At 43.2% G+C, this 24044-nt stretch overlaps 1 protein-coding gene across 2 annotated transcripts; it reads left to right on the top strand.

The window, feature by feature from the left end:
• The first annotated feature begins 13144 nt into the window (after positions 1–13144).
• LOC124113377 (cell death abnormality protein 1-like) lies at positions 13145–23495 on the top strand. 2 transcript variants are annotated; one of them, XM_048392509.1, is made up of 12 exons: positions 13145–14670; positions 15372–15465; positions 16083–16180; positions 16693–16934; positions 17204–17291; positions 18037–18113; positions 18385–18421; positions 19100–19197; positions 19315–19440; positions 20619–20770; positions 21182–21317; positions 22948–23495. In XM_048392509.1, exons 1-12 carry the CDS (start codon positions 13233–13235, stop codon positions 23029–23031), a joined length of 2670 nt encoding a protein of 889 aa, XP_048248466.1. In that variant the 5' UTR covers positions 13145–13232; the 3' UTR covers positions 23032–23495. The 2 variants fall into 2 exon arrangements, with proteins under 2 accessions (XP_048248466.1, XP_048248461.1); XM_048392504.1 differs by having other exon boundaries at positions 16080–16180.
• The last annotated feature ends 549 nt before the right edge of the window (positions 23496–24044 follow it).

Raw genomic sequence — 24044 nt, 5'->3', positions numbered from 1 at the left:
GTTTCCCCCGAATATTGCTTGAATATTGCTAAAAGCGGCGTAAAACAAAACTCACTCACTCACTCACACTAACGCCGGTATTTATATGGTGTTGTCGTGATTGTCTAATGTGCCGTAATTCCAAGTGCTGAGTTGCGTCCCTTAGTACCGCTAGAAACCTATGATCGTTGGTCCGAATCCCAAATTCTCCCTGATTATGTTTCAATGTGCTCATGGTAAATTTCTTAGAATTTCGTATAGAGGTCATCTTTTATTTCAAATTTTAAAAACTTATGTTTAGTTGATCGGAGAATGTATTAAATACCATACATATGCGTGTTACTTTGCGCTTCAAAAACATGCATGTTATTTCTTTGTAACTTGTAGGTACGCAGTGAACGCTTCAGGTGGGATATACATATCACCTGTACAAAACGATCTGGAATCAAGATCCGATGACATCTCGCTGGAAGAGCTTGGTGGGTCACGTGACAGTGATTACCGACATTATGAAATGATTCAATCATCGGCTGGTACAGATGAAGATGACGATTCGCCTGATGTAGTTGAAGCTGCAGATCAGAGACGCTATGAGACGCTGGGGCCATCCGATGACGCCACACGGTACACACATCTGGTGTCATTTGTTGATTAGATTCAGGCTTGATTGAAATACATTCTGTATGTGTATATGCTGTATGTATACCTTTGCACTTTAAAACTTTAAAAAGTAATTGGTTGCATGGATGTGTCGTGTAGTGTATTATGATTACAAGATGTCTCTTTTTAGCGAGCAGATTATGTTTGTGCAAAATGTGACACACTCAGCAGTTAGAAATATGCTGCTTTGTTTGTTTCGTTACTTGGCGTGTGTGCAGTTATCTCCCTTACACTGCATTTGCTTAAACTGGAACTTCCGGTTTCAATCAAATAACCTCCTGGTTTCAGTGTGGCTGGTTTGGGGCTATCGACTTCCTTTTCAGTTGGCTATCTCTTGTATCATATACCCTGTGATATATCACTGAACTATTCAGAAAATATATTTACCCTTCTTTACATTACAACTATTCACAATTCTACATGTTGTGAACCTGTACACAAGACCTTATTCTGTAAAATTCAGAAAATATATTAACCCTTCTTTAAAACTGTACACAACACGTTATTCTGTACAAAATTACACTGGCGTGTCCAAACGCGAGGCGCTGTATAATCCTTGGTATTTTGTCAGCACTCTGTAACTAATCTGTCAATGCAGTGTCATATACTGTCAATTGTTTCAGTAAATGTATTGTTACCTGTAACTCACATTTTGATAATTGTGTATTAATATTTATGTTGTCCAGGAAATCCGAATAATGTGTAATCTTTTAATTCTGAGTCACCCTGAATCAGGCATCAGTATAGGTGAGTGAATGAGTTAGATTTAACGCCGCTTTGAACAGTATTCCAGTTATATCACGGCGTGTCAGCTTGATATGGGATAGTGATGCAGGACGTTTACCACTTTGGTGAAACCCCAAGCACGGTATGGTGCTGACAAACCCGGACACGGGACGAGCCCAGATTCGAACCAGATTCTGGCGTGCCCAAGGGACGCAACTCTGCACAGCATGTAGGAGCCAGTCTGGACTTCCGACCTACGCCTGACATTATGCCATTATGATTCAGACATCCAACAGCGTTCTCCTTTTAGTTCTTGTACAGTTATCTCCCTTACATTGCGCCTCCAAACAGATATAGAATTTTGGTTGTCAAATTATCCTTCATTTTATTATCTGAATTATCGTTTTATTATGTGGAATTCATCATGGCTGTTTGTATAGTATCCATATTTTTTCGGGCTTCCCTTCAATCGAATTCTTTTTCATGAAATGCTCTGAGGCCACAAATATTTTAGTAACTTTAGTAACGTTGTTCACAAATCCAAATGTTTCATGAGCTGTTAACGCTCTTCTGTGCAAAATGACACGGGTTACCCAAACACCCATGTTCAATCCCCATGTTATTGTTTATTGTCGGACTTGGGTATATCTGTACATTGACCTCTGTACTGTGTATATATGCGCAGCTTATGTAAATAAAATGTCCGTGAAGTCCCCATTGTCTGCTTTGTCATCAATTACTGCATACATAGAAAAAGCACAGTAAAGTTCTAACTCTCAGGCACAATATAGTAATAATTAAATAAGTGGAGTAAGTTTGAACACAGTTTCAGGCCATAACTGAATAATAATAATATATGTATACATACATACCAAAAAACAGAGTCCAGATATTCGTGCTTGTAAAAACTCCTTTATCCACACAAGACATGAAATCACTTGTTTACATACATACATACATACATACATACATACATACATACATACATACATACATACATACATACATACATACATACATACATACATACATACATACATACATACATACATACTAATGGGATCGGATGGTCAGTCTCGCTGACATGGTTGAAGCATGTCATCGATCCTAATTGCGTGGATCGATGCTCATGATGTCAATCACTGGATTGTCTGGTCCAGGCTCGATTATTTACTGACCACCCCCTCTAATTTAGTCGCCTCTCACGACCAGCACGAGAGTACTGGGACCTAGTCTAACGTGGGTCATAACAGTGACCTTGGAAATGAATATCGAAACAGTTTCTTACTGTCTGTACAGCTAAATGAACATAAGCGACAAAAACAGTTACATGTTCATGAGCCTATTCATTACTACAGAAGAAGACTACTACCTTGTACGATTCCGACTGTATCAAAAGTATGGTTCCGACTGTATCATATGAATCACTATAAAATAGTGATGATACCGGGTGTTCGCGAACGAGTGAGCGTATCCTGCCTCGTCGGTAGCACCTACACTCTTTGAAATTTTCGTAGAAAGAGCATGCTCGATTGTATCTCAAAAGTTGTGAAATGTAGACACCAAAGGCTTGAATATTGCGCGGCAAAAAGGGTAAATTGACCATTGGCAAGTTGAAGTCATCCCTCTTGTCATACAGTCTTGTGGAGAGTTTTTGTCACACTGAATCTGAATGCATAGGGGGCGGACGGGTAGCCTAGTGGTTAAAGCGTTCGCTCGTCACGCCGAGGACCTAGGTTCGATTCCCGACACGGGTACAATGTGTGGAGCCCATTTTTGGTGTGCCCAGTCGTGATATTGTTGGAATATTGCGAAAAACGGCGGAAAACCAAACTCACTAACTCACGCACTGAATACATAGATCTAAATATGAAACAGATGAGTTATTTTTCACTGGTTTCTTTTATTTCAAGTTCAGTTGGGATCAGAAGGGAATTGGTTATCTGATGGTTATTGAACTAAAGTTCAACTTCTTGGTCTAATTCCCTTGAATTTAATTTGCCAATCTGAGCAGACATTCCGATTCATAATCATTAAGAAAAAGATCAATTATGAGGGTAGCACAACCGGGAGGCCTACTTCTTGCCTAAATGTCTTAGCCCAAATTTTACAATTATGTTGTCAGTGAGGATGTTCAGCATTGCACATTGTGTTTTCTCTGTAAACTTCAGATGACATTGGCTTTCATTTTTTACAAATTGTCCTGAATTTCTGAAGATAACTATGTAACTATATCTATTATCGCCATGTTTGGTAACAAATGCCCAATGGATCAAGGAATGAAGTATTCCCTTAAATTTGGGATAGCGGTGTACTAAGCTGAAAAATTTAATGTTTTGACAGAATTGAACTTTTCTGAGATTGCCAAAAAATCAGGCAAATCATTTAAGCTTTTGAGAATTCACATGGTATTATTTCAACCTGTCTCAAATATTTTTGTGTGTGAATTTAAAGAAAGTTCTTCCTTGATTGGTTAGCGATTGTGGTTAATCTTTGAAACAGGAATTTTATTGGTACATTTGCACCAAGAAGCCTGAGGATGACACTTTGTGGAATGGCAGTCCATTCTTCCTGAAGAACTTGGCGTAATTGTTGCTGATGCTGTGGCCCAGGTTGATGCAAACGCAAACGACTGTCTACCTCATCCTAATGATGCTCCATTTGGTTGTGATCGGATGACGTTTGAAGGCCACGACCAGTACGTTAATATTCCCATGGCTCTCGGGAAACTAGTACACTCTTGGCTCTCGGGAAACTAGTACACTCGTGGCTCTCAGGAAACTAGTACGCTCGTGGCTCTCGGGAAACTAGTACACTCGTGGCTCTCGAGAATCTTGTACATTCGTGGCTCTCAGGAATCTAGTACATTCGTGGCTCTCGGGAAACTAGTACACTCGTGGCTCTCGGGAAACTAGTACACTCGTGGCTCTCGGGAAACTAGTACACTTTTGGCTCTCGGGAAACTAGTACACTCGTGGCTCTTGGGAAACTAGTACACTCGTGGCTCTCGGGGAAACTAGTACACTCGTGGCTCTCGGGAAACTAGTACACTCGTGGCTCTCAGGAAACTAGTACACTCGTGGCTCTCGGGAAACTAGTACACTTGTGGCTCTCGGGAAATTAGTACACTCGTGGCTCTCGGGAAACTAGTACACTTGTGGCTTTTGGGAAACTAGTACACTCGTGGCTCTCGGGAAACTAGTACACTCGTGGCTCTCGGGAAACTAGTACACTCGTGGCTCTCGGGAAACTAGTACAGTCGTGGCTCTCGGGAAACTAGTACACTTGTGGCTCTCAGGAAACTAGTACACTCGTGGCTCTCGGGAAACTAGTACAGTCGTGGCTCTCGGGAAACTAGTACACTTGTGGCTTTTGGGAAACTAGTACACTCGTGGCTCTCGGGAAACTAGTACACTCGTGGCTCTCGGGAAACTAGTACACTCGTGGCTCTCGGGAAACTAGTACAGTCGTGGCTCTCGGGAAACTAGTACACTTGTGGCTCTCAGGAAACTAGTACCCTCGTGGCTCTCGGGAAACTAGTACACTCGTGGCTCTTGGGAAACTAGTACACTTGTGGCTCTCAGGAAACTAGTACACTCGTGGCTCTCGGGAAACTAGTACACTCGTGGCTCTCGGGAAACTAGTACACTCGTGGCTCTCGGGAAACTAGTACACTAGTGGCTCGTGTGCTGCAGCGAGTTTCCTGTTTCGAGTGTGAAGGACCCGGATGTCGTGAGTCTAGGCTGATGTGGTGATACGGGGTCTCTCTTGAACGATCACGTTTAGTAGTGCCATGTTGCTGACATCGTACCCAGAGTCGGGAAATTGTGCTACGGGCAACATTCAACTCTCTAGCCACTGACGTATCTGATCCACCAGGTTCAAGTTTTCCAATAGCGATATTTCTCGCATTATGTTTTACTTTTGGCATGAGAATTTCAAAATTCACTTCGATAACGGAATGATAATGATATTTGAAAACGACACGTGTCTTAAACTTCCTAAGAAACCGGTGTCAAATTCCCTGACTTGAAAGGTTTTTTTCAGTTTCCCAAGAAATCCAATCATGCAAATGTCAAAGGTCATCAATATTAGGAAGGAAAGACAATAAAACCAATTGGTGACAATTTATCAGAATGACAAAAACGTGCGGACGTATTTACGTGTAGCAGTTCATATTGGTAAATGTTTAAGTCATGAAGCTTACTGCCTGTTTTCACTATACTATGAGTGAGTGAGTGAGGTGAGTGAGGTGAGTGAGGAGAGTGAGGTGATTGAGTGAGTGAGTTAGGCGTGCGTGCGTGCGTGAGTGAGTGAGTGAGTGAGTGAGTGAGTGAGTGAGTGAGTGAGTGAGTGAGGCGTGCGTGAGTGAGTGGGTGGGTGAGTGAGTGAGTGAGTGAGTGAGTGAGTGAGTGAGTGAGTGAGTGAGTGAGTGAATGATCGAGTGAGTGAGTGAGTGAGTGAGTGCAGTTTTACTCTGCCTTTATCAATCATCACGTCGGGTACACAGAGAATAGGTTTCAAATAATGTACACAGGTCGGAAATCGAACCCGTATCTCCGACGTGATTAGCAACCACTTTATCCTCTCATCGAGACCTGTTACAAAAAGGTGTGCTATTCCTGATGTGCTCATATGATAACAACACAGTGCTTCAGACAAAATGTTTCCAGACAAATGAGCCGACCTGCTCTAAATACCTATAATTACACAGGTACGCCTACTTCTTCCTAAGATCAAACCCAAGCATGACGAAAGTGATTTGAAGTGGTGCAATATCACCTGCGATTGTCTTAGATTTGAATTATATTTACTCTAGACAGGGTCCCGTGGACTTGTGGCATTTCTACTGCTATGCATGCGCCCCCAACTGTACCAGTGAGTGAGTGAGTGTGGTTTTACACCGCTTTTAGCAATATTCCAGCTAAAACACGGCGGGGGACACCAGAAATGGGCTTCACACATTGTACCCATGTCGGGAATCGAACCCGGGTCTTCGGCGTGACGAGCGAACGCTTTAACCACTAGGCTACCCGACCGTCCCGAAACAATAAAGAGGAAACAAATGGACTGCATTTGATCACATACATGAAGAATAACATTAATAACAGCCACACACTGCCCACAGATGACATGTAGCTGCTAATTTACCAAATGTAGGCTAAGAACGATAATATTATCGTGTATTGTATCCTAACTGTGAAGTCTCGGCTGCTGCAACTGTAATAGATGTTTCATCATGTACAGAAATATAAAATGTTGATTCTATTGTTAATGATTATAATCAATCTCATTAAAATCAGATCTAAGTTCTCCCTGCCGCTAAACAAAGCTTAGCGATAGCCAGAACTAAGATCTGATTTGAATGAGATTGGATTATGATATTCTGTATATTCCATAAATTAATCATTTACTTTTGCTGTTGATCACATATAACGGCGTAATGTGTCAATAGTGTAAATATAATGTACGTGTCTTTTTTTTTTACAGAAAACAGTAAGCTTTATAACGTGTCAATATTTCAATACTATGTTGGTTGGTTGGTTGGTTTGTTGTTTAACGCCGCACTCAGCAATATTCCAGCTATATGACTCAATACTATGTACATATAACATGAAATGTATTCCGTAATATGTAATGTATTCAAGCTTTAACAAATAAACAATTTAGACCAAATAAATCTGAATTATTTTTGTCTTACGTTTTTCTCTCAGATTTGATATGGGTTTTAAAGAACGAATGTGTTTGTTGCAGAGAACGTAATTTAACACCCTTGCCCCGGGAAGATGGACTACATCACATGAGACCTAGTCTCGTTGTCACGGCTGCTCTGTGTTAAAACAGTATAAGACCATGCTCACTCGCTGTCATGAAATGTCAATGTCATTCGATAGAACCGACTACATTAGAATGAAATCGATTTTTCTTGAAGGTAAAGTCAGATATAAAGGGAAGCTATTCAAGGTAGAGGGCGCTACCGGATGGGGTATATGTATGAATTGTAAAGTACGGGAAGTTTAATCTCTCCTGTGGTGTCGCCGTTACACTGCTCTCAGTTAATTTCATGTTTAGTATGATCATTTTCTGTTGTCAGGTGTTGCAGTCTTGCTGCAAGACAAATGGGAAATGGATGCAGCTAGACTATATCGGGGACACCGACAACTTCCCCTGTCAAAAATTCTCTTAATACTGATAGTTTCGTAAACACGAAAAAGCGTATTTCTCGGTATCATAAAACAAATAAGTTGAAACAAGTATCGAAACTACGGGACGTATGTTGGTAATGTCCCAGTTTCCTATTCCCGGGTAAAAGTTGATATGGAGGAGAAGAAAGAATGCGGTATGCTAATTTAACAAGCGTGTGAATGTTTGAGAGAATGTTGTTTTATGTCGCAGTCGGAAATATTGCAGCTGTCACGTCAGCCCGTGATAATCGAGTCTGGGTCAAGCAAACCCTGGTTTGAATACATGAGAAACGATCTAGTAGAACCTGACCACCCGGTTCAATTCAGTCGCTTGTTACGACCAGTAGCGGGTATCTGACAGCATAATGTCGGCCCGACAGACCATAGCGAAAGGCAAGTTCGCAACAGTTGATCTACTTTCTACATTGTACAAGGCATGTCAATACATTATATTGTCAAAACAGCACTGAAACACTACTATCTACTAATTATATTATACAACATATTATAACAAATCATTTTATTGCAAAAACAACGAAATGAAGTTTTCTTGTATTATCAAATGCCTGTTTGTTTGTTTGTTTGTTTGTGTGTGTGTTGGTTTACACCGCACTTAGCACTATTCCAGGTAAATGACGGCGGTCTGTAAATAATACCGTCTGGATCAGACAATCCAGTGATTGACATCATGAGCTTCGATCGCCGCAATTGGAATACGATAACATGCATCAACCAGCGAGCCTGACCACCCGATCCCGTTAGTCGCCTCTTCCGACAAGCATACACTTTCTGTAACACACTCACCCAACGAATTACTGAGAATTCGTGATTCATGTGTACTCGTAAACGCATAGCGTATATTCCGCATAAAACCTACACTCATGCGAGACAGAACGAGTACAAATAACCACGTATAACATAACTGAATAAATAAGTCCTCGTGCACAGTCACAAAGGCCAGTTTCTTTTTCCCTGTTACAACTGGTTTCATCAACATACACCCGACATTGTAACATACCTCGGAAATGTGAAATGTGGTTTATCGTCACGCCCAAGAACGTGTGTGTGTGTGTGTGTGTGTGTGTGTGTGTGTGTGTGTGTGTGTGTGTGTGTGTGTGTGTGTGTGTGTGTTTCCGGGCTAATGCCGACCAGTACTTGTTACGCCCCTTTAAGCCGAGCGCCAGGCAGGGTAACAAAAAGTACCATCTTTTAACCTTTTTTGGTATGACGCCGCCGGGGATCACTCCGGGCGGATGCTCTACCACTAAACCATGGAAGGCGGTCATGTTAATTGATGATTACATATACATACTTTACAAGAATAACAAATTATGTAACATTAATATAAAATGTCTATTTATCCTTATCCTTAATGTTGTTCTGTTAACTTTCTGACCGCTTCCGTGGTCTAGTGGGTAGAGTGTCTGCCTGGAGAGCGGTATGCATGTGGTTCGATTCCCCGTGCGCGTCACGCCATGAGATGTTTAAAGATGGTACTTGTTACCTGCCTCACAGAAAGGAGATGAAACAAGGACAGGTCAGATGGGAGTCAGTGTACTGTATCTGAGTGGCATGTCTTAGTGGGTTAGCACCAGGAAACCGGCAACAGCAGTACAGAAGCGTACACGCAGCCAAATGACACCACACCGACTGTGAAACAAACAACCCGGAATAATACAAGTAGCAATAGGGATTAGGGAAGAAGAAAGTATGATTCACAAAAGCGACGCCAGTGCGTGCACATCAGCACAACTGCTCACACACGAAGGTACATTTTGTAAATGAATATCTTTCCAGGTAGAGTTTATTCATTTTTGTTCTTTTTTTTTAACGATTCTTAGATTCGCATGCTCGGCACTTATAAGGTTACAACTACATATGTGTATCCTTGCAATCGACGCCATTTTGTTGTTTTCGGAACAGGCACTACCCTACTGATTTGAGATGTGACATCTGCTTGTACATACGGGTCCAGAGGGGGTCGAGGAGGTCCGGACCCCTTCCCTTTTGAAAACCAAATGTAGGATATTGTAAGCAGAGGGCATACTTGTAGAAGCAATTACTGGAGATCAGACAGTAAGTCAGTAAAAGGAGCGATGTACGGATCGATTTCCACATTTAGGAAGGTAGATATGTATTGCTTCAGCCATATTATGACTTAACAAAGGCGCAACATGAAAGGACAGAACTTCGTTCTGCCAGGTATTGCTGAAATCTGTCGAAAGCCATGTTGTTGCCATCCGGGTCTTACTGAAATCTGTCGAAAGCCCTGTTGATGCCATCCAGGTACTGCTGAAATCTGTCGAAAGCCCTGTTGTTCCCACACAGGTATTGCTGAAATCTGTCGAAAGCCCTGTTGATGCCATCCGGGTCTTGCTGAAATCTGCCGGAAGGCGCGTTTTGGACATCCAGGTATTGCTGAAATCTGTCGAAAGCCTGTTGTTGCCATCCGGGTCTTGCTGAAATCTGCCGAAAGCCCTGAAGATGTGCGGTCGCTGCAACTGAAATGGTTTCTGTCACTTTGCGTCTATGTCGAATCATGTTAATAAAGAGATGTATGAAATGGGTAACCAAATGAAGACGAGTATGAAGATGCATAACGTATCAGGATTTGCTGATAAGATGGGTTGCAGTAGACATGATGCATTGTATGGTATTATACAGAAAACAAATTCTATTTTTTGTCTTCTGAGTTTCATGGGTAGGGGATAAGTCAACATCGTATATCCTGATATGGATGTTACAACTTTGGTGGTGATGGAATGGGGTTTAACGTCGCGTCCAAGATTATTGCACTTATATAGCGACGTGCATGTACGTATGTGTGTTTGTGTGGCTGCTTGTACTAGTCCGGACTGATGCCGATTTATAGTGCTAGCCCACTGAGTTACCATGCCACAGTTTAACATGAATACCCAACTCATGCATGTAACATGGGACAACATGGTGTATGGAGACATGCATGTTACAACGTTGATGGGAACAACATGGTGTATATAGACATGCATGTTACAACGTTGACAGGAACAACATGGTGTATATAGACATGCATGTTACAACGTTGACGGGGACAACATGGTGTATATAGACATGCATGTTACAACGTTGACGAGGACAACATGGTGTATATAGAAAAGCATGTTACAACGTTGACAGGCACAACATGGTGTACATAGAGAAGCATGTTACAACGTTAATTGGGACAACATGGTGTATATAGACATGCATGTTACAACGTTGACGGGGACAACATGGTGTATATAGACATGCATGTTACACCGTCGACTGGGACAACATCGTGTATATAGACATGCATGTTACAACGTTGAATGGGACAACATGGTGTATATAGACATGCATGTTACAACGTTGACAGGGACAACATGGTGTATATAGACATGCATGTTACAACGTTGACGAGGACAAGTTGGTGTATATAAACAAGCATGTTACAACGTTGACAGGGACAACAGGGTGTATATAGACATGCATGTTACAACGTTGACGGCGACAACATGGTGTATATAGACATGCATGTTACAACGTTGACGGAGACAACATGGTGTATATAGACATGCATGTTACAACGTTGACGGGAACAACATGGTGTATATAGACATGCATGTTACAACGTTGACTGAGACAACATGGTGTATATAGACATGCATGTTACAACGTTGACGGGAACAACATGGTGTATATAGACATGCATGTTACAACGTTGACGGGGACAACATGGTGTATATAGACATGCATGTTACAACGTTGACTGGGACAACATGGTGTATATAGACATGCATGTTACAACGTTGACAGGGACAACATGGTGTATATAGACATGCATGTTACAACGTTGACGGGACAACATGGTGTATATAGACATGCATGTTATAACGTTAACTGGGACAACATGGTGTATATAGACATGCATGTTATAACGTTAACTGGGACAACATGATGTATATAGACATGCGTGTTACAACGTTGACTGGGACGACATGGTGTATACAGACATGCCTGTTTTTATGATGACGGAGGCAGGATGTAGTTGGGCATGAATCACACTTTATGTATGTCATAGACAGGCAATATATTCGTCCTTGTTTGATATTTGTAACGTAAAAGGAAATAGAAAATATGATTCACTCGGTCACTGTGTAGCTTTGCAAATGTGCCACCCTTGTCCTGCCCGTAACACCACGTAAACAGGTAAAGTAATGTTTCCATAATTCACTTGAAAAGACATAATCGTTATATATTTCCGATCAGTGATGACAATCACACACGAGGGATGTCAAACACCTGGTGTCATCAATGCAATAACAGGAATTGTCTCAGCGATTATATTTCTTCATTTGCCCATAACATGAGAAAACGTCACCAGAATAAGCTATGTTTATTGCCAGGAAGCTCAATGTCAAGCTCAGTGGGAGTTATTAGTTCTTTTATGTTTGTGTTTGAAGATTGATATAAGCAATTGTATTTGAGGTAACTATCTCTTTGTCGACTTATGATATGCTTCTGTAGGAAACCTTCTTGTCGACTACAGGTTCGAGGATTGTTGCATTCAACCATGTGGCACCACAACACGCTCCTTCTGGCAATGTGCGGGCTGGCTCTCACACAATGTACTGGTGAATATATTAAACACCTATCCAACGAATATATTATGTAACTGACATGTTCGCCGTCACACATGGCATATTTTGAATACACTGGGGCAAAGTTTGAAGTATCATAGTTATAGCAGTGGTCAAATGTCCGACATGTCAATAAGATATGAAAAGATGTGATAACTAATCAGTGGTTATGGCAGAGTCTTTATCGTTAATCATGAAGTATTAACGTTTAGTAAGGTATCATGTCCGAACAAGGAATTAAGTTATCTGGGATACGTGACCTCTCCAGTTTAATTTGCAACATTAGTTCATCTTTAGATCAGGCCTGAGAACATTAAATAAAAACGATTTAGCACCTCATCGATTCACGCATGCTTAATCTTGGAGACAATAACGTTCGCACTGACTTCATTGTTGCAGCCTTTCCGCTGTGCCAGGATATATATTCCAGTTGTACAGAGTCGCAATGTGGTCAGCCAGGTATAGACTCTTTCTGCAAGAAGACATGCGGCCTTTGTCCAGAAGGTGAGAGGCAAATCTAAGGGAAGACAGCTGAACTGTGCTCATGTTGATAGAGTGTTCTGTGCAATATTCTCAATATTTAAACGGTCCATGTATCAACTGCCTATTCCCTTTATCTGGTATTTGTTTTAAGCGACCTGATAATCATTGTTAATATTGAAACATACTTTCCACAGAGTGCAAGTCGGGATATTTCCAGGATGGCTCCTCGTGCAGACAATGCAAGGATGCTGTCGATGTACAGTCAGTCGAATACAAAGGTGCATGTGGTGGTCCCTGTAACCAGAGCCACACGTGGGGTGCAGACTGTCTTACTCCATGTAGTACAGGATGCAGGAATCAAACATGTCACCGGTGGAAAGGGCACTGTCTTCAAAACTGCCCGCCAGGTTACTATGGATCTACATGTGAATTAACTTGTGAATCGTGCAGGTCGTGTGGAGACGGTGTTGACACGTGTGACAAAGAAGAAAGGTGTCTGTGTGGCTGCAAGACAGGAAGACGAGGAAACAAATGTGACCAAAACTGTCCAAAGTGTGAAATGTGTTCAGGAAATAACTGTACATGCCAAGAAGGATTTCGGGGTGTGTTGTGTACAGAGACCTGTGTGAACTGTAAGAGTTGTAATGGGGCCTACTGTACATGTCAAGAAGGATTTCGGGGTGCGTTGTGTACAGAGACCTGTGTGAACTGTAAGAGTTGTATTGGGGCCTACTGTATTTGCCAAGAAGGATTTCGGGGGGTGTTGTGTACAGAGACCTGTGTGAACTGTCAGAGTTGTAATGGAGACAGTTGTACATGCAAGGCTGGATTCCATGGAGATGGCTGTACCGCCCCCTGTCCCCTGCACTGCCTCTATAACGTATGTGGTCTGGAGGGAGAGTGTACACGGGGATGTGAGTTAGGGTGGTATGGACGTTTGTGTAAACAACAGTGCAATAACTGTGTCAACGGAAGTTGCTCATTGAACGGGATATGTACATCCGGGTGCAGTAGCGGGTGGTCTGGTGACAAGTGTGACGAAGCCTGCAATGTCAACTGTGAGGACGAACTGTGTTATCGTAACGGAACCTGTGAAACATGCAAACCCGGTTTCCATGGAGACCAATGCAACATCCCATGCAGCAGTCACTGTAGTAACCAGAGATGTGACAGGAGTGGAGCTTGTGAATCTTGCAGAGTTGGAAACTTTGGGGAAATGTGTGAGCGACATTGTGGTTCCAACTGTATGAATCATGCCTGTGAACAAATGTCAGGAAGGTGCATCAATGGCTGTACCACAGGCTGGTACGGAGATACGTGTCATCTAGAATGTCCTGACCAATGTGCCTCAGAGTCCTGCCACAAAGAGACTGGTTCCTGTAAGTCTTGTATGCAGGGATTCAAAGGCTCCCACTGCAACGCTTCTTGTCCACAGTTCTGTTCTAAATGTGAACAGTATAGTGAAGCATGTCTCTCTTGTGAACAAAAACATTTCGGCAAGATGTGTGACAAACTTTGTTCATCCGGATGCAATGGAGGCACATGTCACCACCAAACTGGAATATGTTCACAAGGATGTATTGGAACTTCCTATGGCCATTACTGTAACAATTCGTGCAGTGATCACTGTGTCAATAGAAACTGTCATACAGTTAACACTGATGTAGATACGCCCCAATGCACTGAGGGGTGTGAAGACGGATGGTGGGGTGACTACTGTGACAACACGTGTCTACAGCACTGTGTGAGATGTGACAGACATCATGGCCAATGCCTGGAGTGTGAAGCCAACAGATACGGCGAGTCCTGTAACTTGACCTGTAACACTGCCTGCCTGAAGTCGCAGTGTAACATGACAGGAGTCTGTATAAACGGGTGTGAGGACGGGCGGTACGGAAGCCAGTGTTCTGAAAGATGCCCCACGATGTGCAACACATGTCTGTATGATGGTGCCTGCCTTACTTGTGCTGATGGCTGGACGGGAGAACACTGTAATGGTAACAAACGCCTTCGCATATAAACAATTGTATTGGTTATTTATAAATTGAACGCCATAACAACTCACTATGTAATCCCTAGTGGGGGTTCCTCGTAAGAATGTTTCCCAAGTGATGTTTGTTTCATGACGACTTACTGGATTGGTTCGTCAACCGTACCCTGACAGCGTAAACAGGAGCTTACAATATCAGTCACATGTTTGGCTAATGAAGACTCGATTATTTACAGGGTAAGCCATATAGCTGCAATTCTGCTGAGTGCGGTTTAAAGCAACAATCAATACAAACATAATGTGATCAATTGTTCATTTCGCAATGCTTTCAACTTTCATCTCGTTTAGGGCTTTCCTCCAACCTTAAGTTGACACGCCATGATAAAACTGAAAAACTGGTTAAAGCGGCGCTAAACCATAGTCACTCAGTCAACTTTCCTTGAGAGTTATGATAAGGTCAACTGACAGTTCGACCTCGCTGTTTACTGCTGAATATCGGGGCGGTCGGGTAGCCTAATGGTTAAAGCGTTCGCTCGTCACGCCGAAGACCCGTGTTCGATTCCCGACATGGGTACAATGTGTGAAGCCCATTTCTGGTATCCCCCGCCGTGATATTGCTGGAATATTGCTAAAAGCGGCGTAAAACCATACTCACTCACTCACTCACTACTGCTGAATATATAATATGTCTTTGTTTTCTTTGAAAAGAACCCAGAAGAAATCCAACGCAGTTGCTGTGGGTTGTGATCCCATGTCTACTAATAGCCAGCCTCGTCATAATGGCCGCTGTCGTCTTGGGGAGGTCAGTTGAATAATACTTATCCCAAGGGATAGAACTAGTGGCATTTAATTGTTGTACTTTTGTCCCCGTGGCAATTCTTGATTAGAATAGCCCCTATCAACCTACAACCTATATTCCAGTTATATAACGGCGGTCTGTAAATAATCGAGTCTGGACCAGACAATCCATTGATTGGTATCATAAGCATCGATCTACTCAGTTGGGATACGATGACATGCATCAACAGAGTCAGCGAGCCTGACCACCCGATCCCGTTCGTCGTCTCTCACGACAAGCATAGTCGCCTTTTACGGCAAGCATGGATTGCTGAAGACCTATTCTATCCCGGATCTTCACGGGTCGTATGCTGGTAGTAAGACTGGCGCGATCGTTTCGAGAGATTCGGCTAATTGGTTTATGGTGTGTCTTCGTTTCTCATGATATCAACCACCGGATTGTCTGGTCCAGATTATGCACAGGGCGTCGTCATGTATATAATAGTGCTGTGTTGCGTTAAACAACAACAAAAACAAGTAAATGTGATGATTGCAAATTAAAAAGTTAAGAAAATGGAAGATAAAAATATTCTATTTCACTCTATAAATGTAATCTATCCTTTGTTTTATCTTGTTTAGAAGTAATGTGAGACATTCAAAGACAGTAAAAAGACTCGGAAGGCCACGCAGTTCCTCCTTAGTGTGCATACTGAACCCATCCTATGAAGAATCTCCAAGAGGTAACTAACCATGTCTCTGTTTTACATTCCAACATTTTCGACCGCCTCCGTGGTCTAGTGTTACAGAGTCCGCCCGGAGAGCGGAAGGTCCGGGGTTCATACCAAAAGACGTTTAAAGATGGTACTTGTTGTTACCCTGTCTGGCGCTCGGCATTAAGGGGCTCAAACAAGGACTGGTCGGATCGGAGTCAGTATATTGTGTCTGAGTGGGGTATTCATGTTAAACTGTTTCCTGATATCTCAGTGAGCTAGCACTATACATCGGCATCAGCCCAGACTAGTACAAGCAGCCAAACCCCCACACACGTGCATGCACGTCGCTATATGAGTGCAATAATCTTGGACGCGTTGTTGAACCCAATTTCACCCCACCTCCAACATATTCATCTCAGCCACTGATATGTTAAACACTGATCGGTATTTAGCAAATAAGTATTACAGTCTTTTGGAGAGAGTGACTGCCCCCGTTTTTTGATAACTGGTGGTGACAGCCTACTGTGTATCATTTAAAGGTTCTACAACCCCTGTCGACTTAGAACCCCTGGACCCCGTCGAGGACGCAGTTATGTCCCCTTGTGTTGACACCAGGACGAGAGCGGGACAGGGGTATCCACACTCACATTCTTTAGCTTCCGGTCACGTGACTGACACCGCAATTCCTGACTGGGTTTGGTCAACGGAAGTGACAGTACAGAATCTAGGACAATATGTTGGAAAGATGAAGGACGAAGGCGGTTTTACTTCCCAGTTTTACGTGAGTATAATCCTATAGGCGATTGTTGTCCTGGAATAGTAGGACCCTGAGGGATATATGTGTCTGTCATCCATTTGTTTCCTCTTTATTCTTTCGGGGCGGTCTGGTAGCCTAGTGGTTACAGCGTTCGCTCGTCACGCCGAAGACCAGGGTTCGATTCCCGACATGGGTACAATGTGTGAAGCCCATTTCTGGTGTCCCCCTCCGTGATATTGCTGGAATATTGCTTAAAGCGTAAAACCATACTCACTCACTCTTTATTGTTTCAGAACCTGCCCAGTGGGAAGCTAGGTTCCTGTACCCAAGCCGGATGGCCAGAAAATGCCTTCAAGAACAGATACAGAAACATTCTACCGTGTAAGTGTCTATAGTATTTATCTTTCATTACATATACCACAGCAGAAGGTCTGCCACTTAAAAAAGTAGGAATGTTTGCATGAATATTCTAAGAATATGCGAGACCACCTGGAATGCATCTTCACACGTCTTCCTTCCACACTCTTCCTTCATACGAAATGAGGCTAATTTTGAAATCACTGACCTGTCATGTCATGTAGGAGATAGTGCCCCATATGAGCGTCAAGGGAGCTCTGGATGACATTCACTTGCTCCTGTGGCCTGTCTATTTCACAAGCCTGCTGTCGTAGGCGGTCACCTCCCTACATTCTGGTGACTTTGTTATCAACTGTGATGTGCACACTCAGTGTTAACTAGGGGCGGTCGGGTAGCCTAGTGGCTAAAGCGTCCGCTCGTCACGCCGAAGACCCGGGTTCAATTCCCGACATGGGTACTATGTGTGAAGCTCATTCTGGTGTCCCCCACCGTGATATTGTTGGAATATTGCTAAAAGTGGTGTAAAACCACACTCACTCACTCACTCACTCACTCAGTGTTAACTGAAACCGTCAAGGCCCAAGGAGTATTAAATCTCGTATCTCTGTTACTTTATCAGCCTGGTTCCCTGGGTATGCTGCGCTGGCGCTAAACTGAAGCGCCAGCGCAGCATTCCCAGGGAACCAGGCTGCTACTTTATGTGCAAGATGTGCATTTGATATGAAAATTATTTGCATGCATCGTAATAAGTCCTCCCTGCTTTTTCCAGATGATCACAGCAGAGTCAAACTATCCCACGTGCCGAGTATCCCTGGTTCTGACTTCATCAACGCCAACTGGATCAATGTAGGTTATGTGTAAGAACGAAAAGACCCACGCATAAGTCAATGTCATGAACACATGTTAATACAATGCATCATCCTTTCCAACGTTTTAACATCCAGTGATTTGAATTAAAGTTGAAGTCAAATCGATTATAACAATGACATTCCTTTTTATGCTTGTTTTTTAAAAGAAAGCATACCTGATTTCATAATGATGCATGACAATAAATAATGCGTCTCGAGGTATGTTAGTGTATATGACCGATGCCTATAATAATGTGTTCCTATTTCAGGGATACGGGGAACCGCGAGCATTTGTGGCTACCCAAGGTAATACATTACAGCTCGTTCGTTTGAAATCGTCTTCAAAGTATTCCAGGTTGCTTGCTTGGTTGGTTTGTTTGTTTGTTGTTTAACGCCGCACTCAGTAATATTCCAGCTATATGATGGCGGTCTGTAAATAATCGAGTCTGGACCAGACAATCCAGTGATTGATATCATGAGCATCGATCCACGCACTTGGGATCGATGACATGCATCAACCAAGTCAGCGAGCCTGACCACCCGATCCCGTTAGTCGCCTTTGACGACAAGTATAGTCGCCTTTTACGGCAAGCATGGGTTGCTGAAGACCTATTCTACACCGGATATTCACGGGTATTTGAGAGTTGAGGGCTTGAAAGAAAGCGAGAGATAAGTCAGTAATGTGTACGCCGCTTTAAGCAATATACCAGCCACACCAAGGCGGGGTTTCATGACTGGGGTTGCACATTTGTACCTACATGTATGTGTGGGAGCGAACCAAGGTCTTTAGCGTTGCGAGCGAACCCTGTAAGTGAGAAAGACATATTCTACCCCGGAATATTCACGGGACAAGTATCCCAGGTAACTCGTATCTGAATATACACTCACCAACAGCTGTAAAGCTAAATGTTCTTCAACGTTCATTAAAGTATTCTTTATGATCTACCCTGTACTTAACATCCATCCTGCCTACGTACATTCCAGGCCCCTATGCCGCTGTGATGTGGGATTTCTGGAGAATGATATGGGAAACGGATGCCAGTAAAGTGATAATGCTGACGAACTTTGTAGAGAACAGAAAGGTCAGACAATGTGTGTTATTGCCAGATTTCTACCGTTTACTATTCACATCCAATATTCACGTATCACTGCATTCGATGCAACTAAGGGTTAATCACAAAGGTAAATGTGTTTTCCAGGCTAAGTGTGAGAAGTACTGGCCCGACTTCGGCTACCAAGGCTCCAACTATGACGATGTTCATGTTCAGTGTTTGGCCGAGGAGGAGATGACGGACTACACAGTCAGGACCTTCTCTATACACATGGTACGCAGAGGTGAAATGGGGTGTAATACAAAGGGTACGGTGAGGTGAAATGGGGTTTAATACACAGGGTACGGTGAGGTGAAATGGGGTTTAATACACAGGTTACGGTGAGGTGAAATGGGGTTGAATACACAAGCAACGGTGAGGTGTAATGGGGTTTACTACACAGGATACGGTTAGGTGAAATGGGGTTTAATACACAGTGTACTATGAGGTGCAGTGGGGTTTAATACACAGGGTACGGTGATACAAAATCGGGTTTAATACACAAGCAACGGTGAGGTGAAATGGGGTTTAATCAAAGTGTACGGTGAGATGAAATGGACTTACACAAGGTATGGAATGGGTTTTATTACACAGAATACGGTAAGATAAAATGGGTTTATAAATGGGGTTTAATACAGAGGGTAAGGTTAGGTGAAATGGGGTTTAATACACAGGGTACGGTTAGGTGAAATGGTGTTTAATACACAGGTTACGGTGATGTGAAATGTTGTTTAATACACAGGGTACGGTTAGGTGAAGGGGGTTTAATACACAGGGTACGGTGAGGTGAAATGGTGTTTAATACGCAGGGTACGGTTAGGTGAAGGGGGTTTAATACACAGGTAACGGTGAGGTGAAATGAGGTTTAATACACCGGGTACGGTGAGGTCAAATTGACCTCACTATGGCACTATGGGAGTTACGATAACTTTAGCGCTACGATAGCACTATGTAAAGGTCTTCATTTAATATGTTTCCTTTGTTTAAGAGTACAAGGTTCAATGACATTCGCATGAGTGAGTGAGTTGTTTATACGCCGCTTGTGCCAGTATTTCAGTCATACCATGACGTCTCAGTTTCATTTTATAGACACATGTTGCAGGCTGCGTTCTGATCCTGGTGTGACTAAGAAATGCAACTCTGCATAGCAGAGTTTCGGACCAGTACAGAAATCAAGCATTAGGAAGAGACATGTCTATGGAGTATTTTCTTCTGCGTGTATATGCCATTAATATCTAAAGCATGGTAGACAAGTGGAGTACTGTGTGTGAAGGCCAGTCTCGGTGGCTCCTGTCGTGATATGATACTATTGCTAAACGTGGCGCCAGTCACTCATCTTGAATCAACAGTTGTAGGGAACAATACTCAATGTAGTCTGTCATTTCCGTTTCTACACAACCATTGTTATACAGGAAGGGCAGTCAGCGAGGACCCTGACGCAGTTCCACTTCACCGCATGGCCAGATAAAGGGGTGCCACGAGGAGTTGGGTCACTTGTTGAGTTCTACAGACTTGTCAGGAACTCCCCATCAACAAGCCACGGCCCAATGGTCGTCCACTGCAGGCATGTAGTATACATTTACATTAGTGTATGTACAGGGGAACTAAACCTGGGGCCCGCTTCACAGAGCTATCGTAGCGCTAAAGTTATTGTAACTCCCATACTTTAACATAGACTTAAGACTCTCTTTGCGCTACATTCGCTTTGTTTGAACGGGGCCCTGATCTGTCAATACGGGGCCATTTACCCTCCCGAATGCTACGCTATTTTGTCAAGTACACTCTGACTAAACCGGACTTCCCTCTGCGGATTCAGGACTGAAATTGAGGGACAAAGGGCAATTGTATCATATATTTGCTTCTTCCTAAACAAAGAAGATTATTTTCATGAATGTACTTTGTACTTTGATAAGGTTCAGTTGGTATCCAAACATAAAGCGTTGTTTTCCTTTAAGTTTTTCATGTTTTTTTTCAGTGCTGGAGTGGGCCGCACGGGAACATTTATTGCTCTGGATTATTTGATTGCACAAGCCAAGGCGGAAGGCGCGGTAGATGTCTGTGAGTGCATTGTCAAGCTCCGACACCAGCGTATGGATCTCATACAGACAGAGGTGAAAGGTCATGGAGATAAACGTTTCTGTGAGAGGAGTCTTGTCGTATTTGTAATCAATCTAAATTACTTTGTTGTGATTTCTAGACTGATTTCTAGACGTATTTTCTCTCCCTCCACACAAACTGAAAGTATGATGCAAAACATGGCTCATAATCCACGATGTGAATTCCAAGCAGACAATTGTGCAATGAGTTGGCTCATTTCTGTTTTGGAGATGTCCACTGGTCAATCCGACTGCTGGTCCGCGTTGGTACCAGTGGTCAAGCCAACTGCTGGACAACGTTGGTACCGGTGGTCAAGCCGACTGCTGGTCAGCGTTGGTACCAGTGGTCAAGCAGACTGCTGGTCAGCGTTGGCACCGGTGGTCAAGCCGACTGCTGGCCAGCGTTGGCACCGGTGGTCAAGCCGACTGCTGGTCAGCGTTGGTACCAGTTGTCAAGCCGACTGCTGGTCAGCGTCGGTACCAGTTGTCAAGCCGACTGCTGGCCAGCGTTGTTACCAGTGGTCAAGCCGACTGCTGGTCTGCGTTGGCACCGGTGGTCAAGCCGACTGCTGGTCAGCGTTGGTACCAGTGGTCAAGCAGACTGCTGGTCAGCGTTGGTACCAGTGGTCAAGCCGAGTGCTGGTCAGCGTTAGTAGCAGTGGTCAAGCCGAGTGCTGGTCAGCGTTGGTACCAGTGGTCAAGCCGAGTGCTGGTCAGCGTTAGTACCAGTGGTCAAGCCGACTGCTGGTCAGCGTTGGTACCAGTGGTCAAGCCGAGTGCTGGTCAGCGTTGATACCAGTGGTCAAGCCGAGTGCTGGTCAGCGTTGGTACCAGTGGTCAAGCCGAGTGCTGGTCAGCGTTAGTACCAGTCTAGTGTCGAAGGTAGCTACAATGGTGTTCACCACACGAGTGTGTATCAATCAGCACTGTGCACTCATGGCATCCCGGTCATCAATTAGGATTGGATTGTTTGTTGTTTAACGCCTCTATTAACTCTTGGATTAGATATTGTAATGTAGATACAATTACAAATAATTTAACTGGGATTGTGTCCTGTATGATCATCGGGCACTCCACAGTCCTGTTCGGATCATGTCAGCATGTTTGTTTGTTTGTTTGTATGTTTGTTGGTTTATGCCGCACTCAGCACGTTTCCAACTATATGACGGCGGTCTGTAAATAATTAAGTCTGGACCAGACAATCCAGTGATTGACGTCATGAGCATCGATCCACACAATTGGAATCGATGACATGCATCAACCAAGTCAGCGAGCCTGACCACCGATCCCGTTGGTCGCCTCTTACGACAAGCATAGTCGCTTTTTACAGTAAGCATGGTTTGCTGAAGGCCTATTCTACCCCGGATCGTCACGGGTCTCATCCATTAGAAGTAGCCGGGTAGACAGATGTACAGTCGACCTGTTGCGGGCATTGCACCATTGTAAATACGGGTCTGAGGCTGGTAGCGCCCATATACTGGCTACATATAGTATGTACTTGTAATTCTACCGCGGTTGTTGAACCAGTGCGACTGACAAACTCTAAGACTGTGCATAGGAACCGGAACAGATCTGCATGCGCTTTTAGAATTAATGTTACGGATAATAATAAAGATTTTTAAAGGTGACTACTATCTATTTGTAGGCCCAGTACACATATCTACACGATGCCTTAATTGAAGCCCTTCCTACGTGTGACAGAATGAGATCGACAAGAGGATACCTGTGAATACAAGGTCATGAAGGGGGTTGAGTACATAACACTATAATTACAATGACGACAGGGATGTCTTATGGATTTCAACTATGAACAGTTCAAGTAATATAGAAGTGGAAATGCATGTCAGCTTATGTGATGTCACTTACAGATATTTCGTCTCCACTTTGTTTTTCCGAACAAAACATATACATGTAATTTGTTGAACACTTACATTACATTTAAGCTCCTGTACAGTTGTATATACTATTTTTTATCTTTACATAGACCGTTTGAGCGACAATCAGTCGACCCTAAAACATACCCAGAGTGTCTGGGTAGAGAGTGTCTTGGTTTATGAGAGAGTCATCTTACCGAGGCAAGAGAGTTAACTGACTATAAAAGTCCAGTTTCCACCCTTGCCGAACTAGGCTGGTATTATGGAGTTACATTTTGGCTGGACTAACGAGTCTATGCATAGTCCAATCAAAATAGCGCACCGAAATCGAAATCCTGTTCGTTAACTGTCGTGCAGATTTCTGTCGATTGCAGGATTTGCAAAGCATGTGCACCGCCAACTCGTTGTAAGCAGATATTTTCCAAATCTTTTCATGTTTTTAATTAAGGTGCTCACCTGATTTGATGCATTTCGCGATGTAAGACCCGTTTTATCACAATATAGATCTTGATTATCGATCAGATCGTCCTGACTTGGGCGCCACCAGTTTGTGCGAAGCAAACGCAAGTGATACGAGAGGTGGAATCTGATTGGTCCATAGGGGAGGCTTAGAAGGGACATAACTAGTAATAGCCACTGGTGGCGCTACGATCGAGCCCAGTAATTCCAGCCTAGTTCGGCAGGGGTGGAAACTGGACTTTTAAAGTCAGTTTACTCACTTACCTCGGGTGGAAACTGGACTTTTAAAGACTTTTAGAGAGTATGCATCTCTGACTTTCGGGGAGTTTGTGTATCTGAGTGTTTGTGTATATAAAAGTCTGAATTTATGAGTCTTGTTATGTGAGTGTCTGAGTGTCTTTGAGTTTGA

The sequence above is a fragment of the Haliotis rufescens genome, unplaced genomic scaffold (assembly GCF_023055435.1).
Source record: "Haliotis rufescens isolate VD_foot unplaced genomic scaffold, xgHalRufe1.0.p SCAF_1, whole genome shotgun sequence".
In the NCBI taxonomy this organism is placed as follows: Eukaryota; Metazoa; Mollusca; class Gastropoda; order Lepetellida; family Haliotidae; genus Haliotis; species Haliotis rufescens.
The sequence above is the reverse complement of the archived record's forward strand: the minus strand, read 5'-3'. Positions and strand labels throughout refer to the sequence as shown.

Bases quoted from the DNA above. Each gene is read 5' to 3' on its own strand.
- LOC124113377 (XM_048392504.1), top strand. From the start codon at position 13,233: ATGTGTTCAGGAAATAACTGTACATGCCAAGAAGGATTTCGGGGTGTG. The intron at 18,114-18,384 runs GTAGGTTATGTG...TTCCTATTTCAG, and splicing joins TCAACGCCAACTGGATCAAT to GGATACGGGGAACCGCGAGC. The intron at 20,771-21,181 runs GCATGTAGTATA...GTTTTTTTTCAG, and splicing joins CCAATGGTCGTCCACTGCAG to TGCTGGAGTGGGCCGCACGG.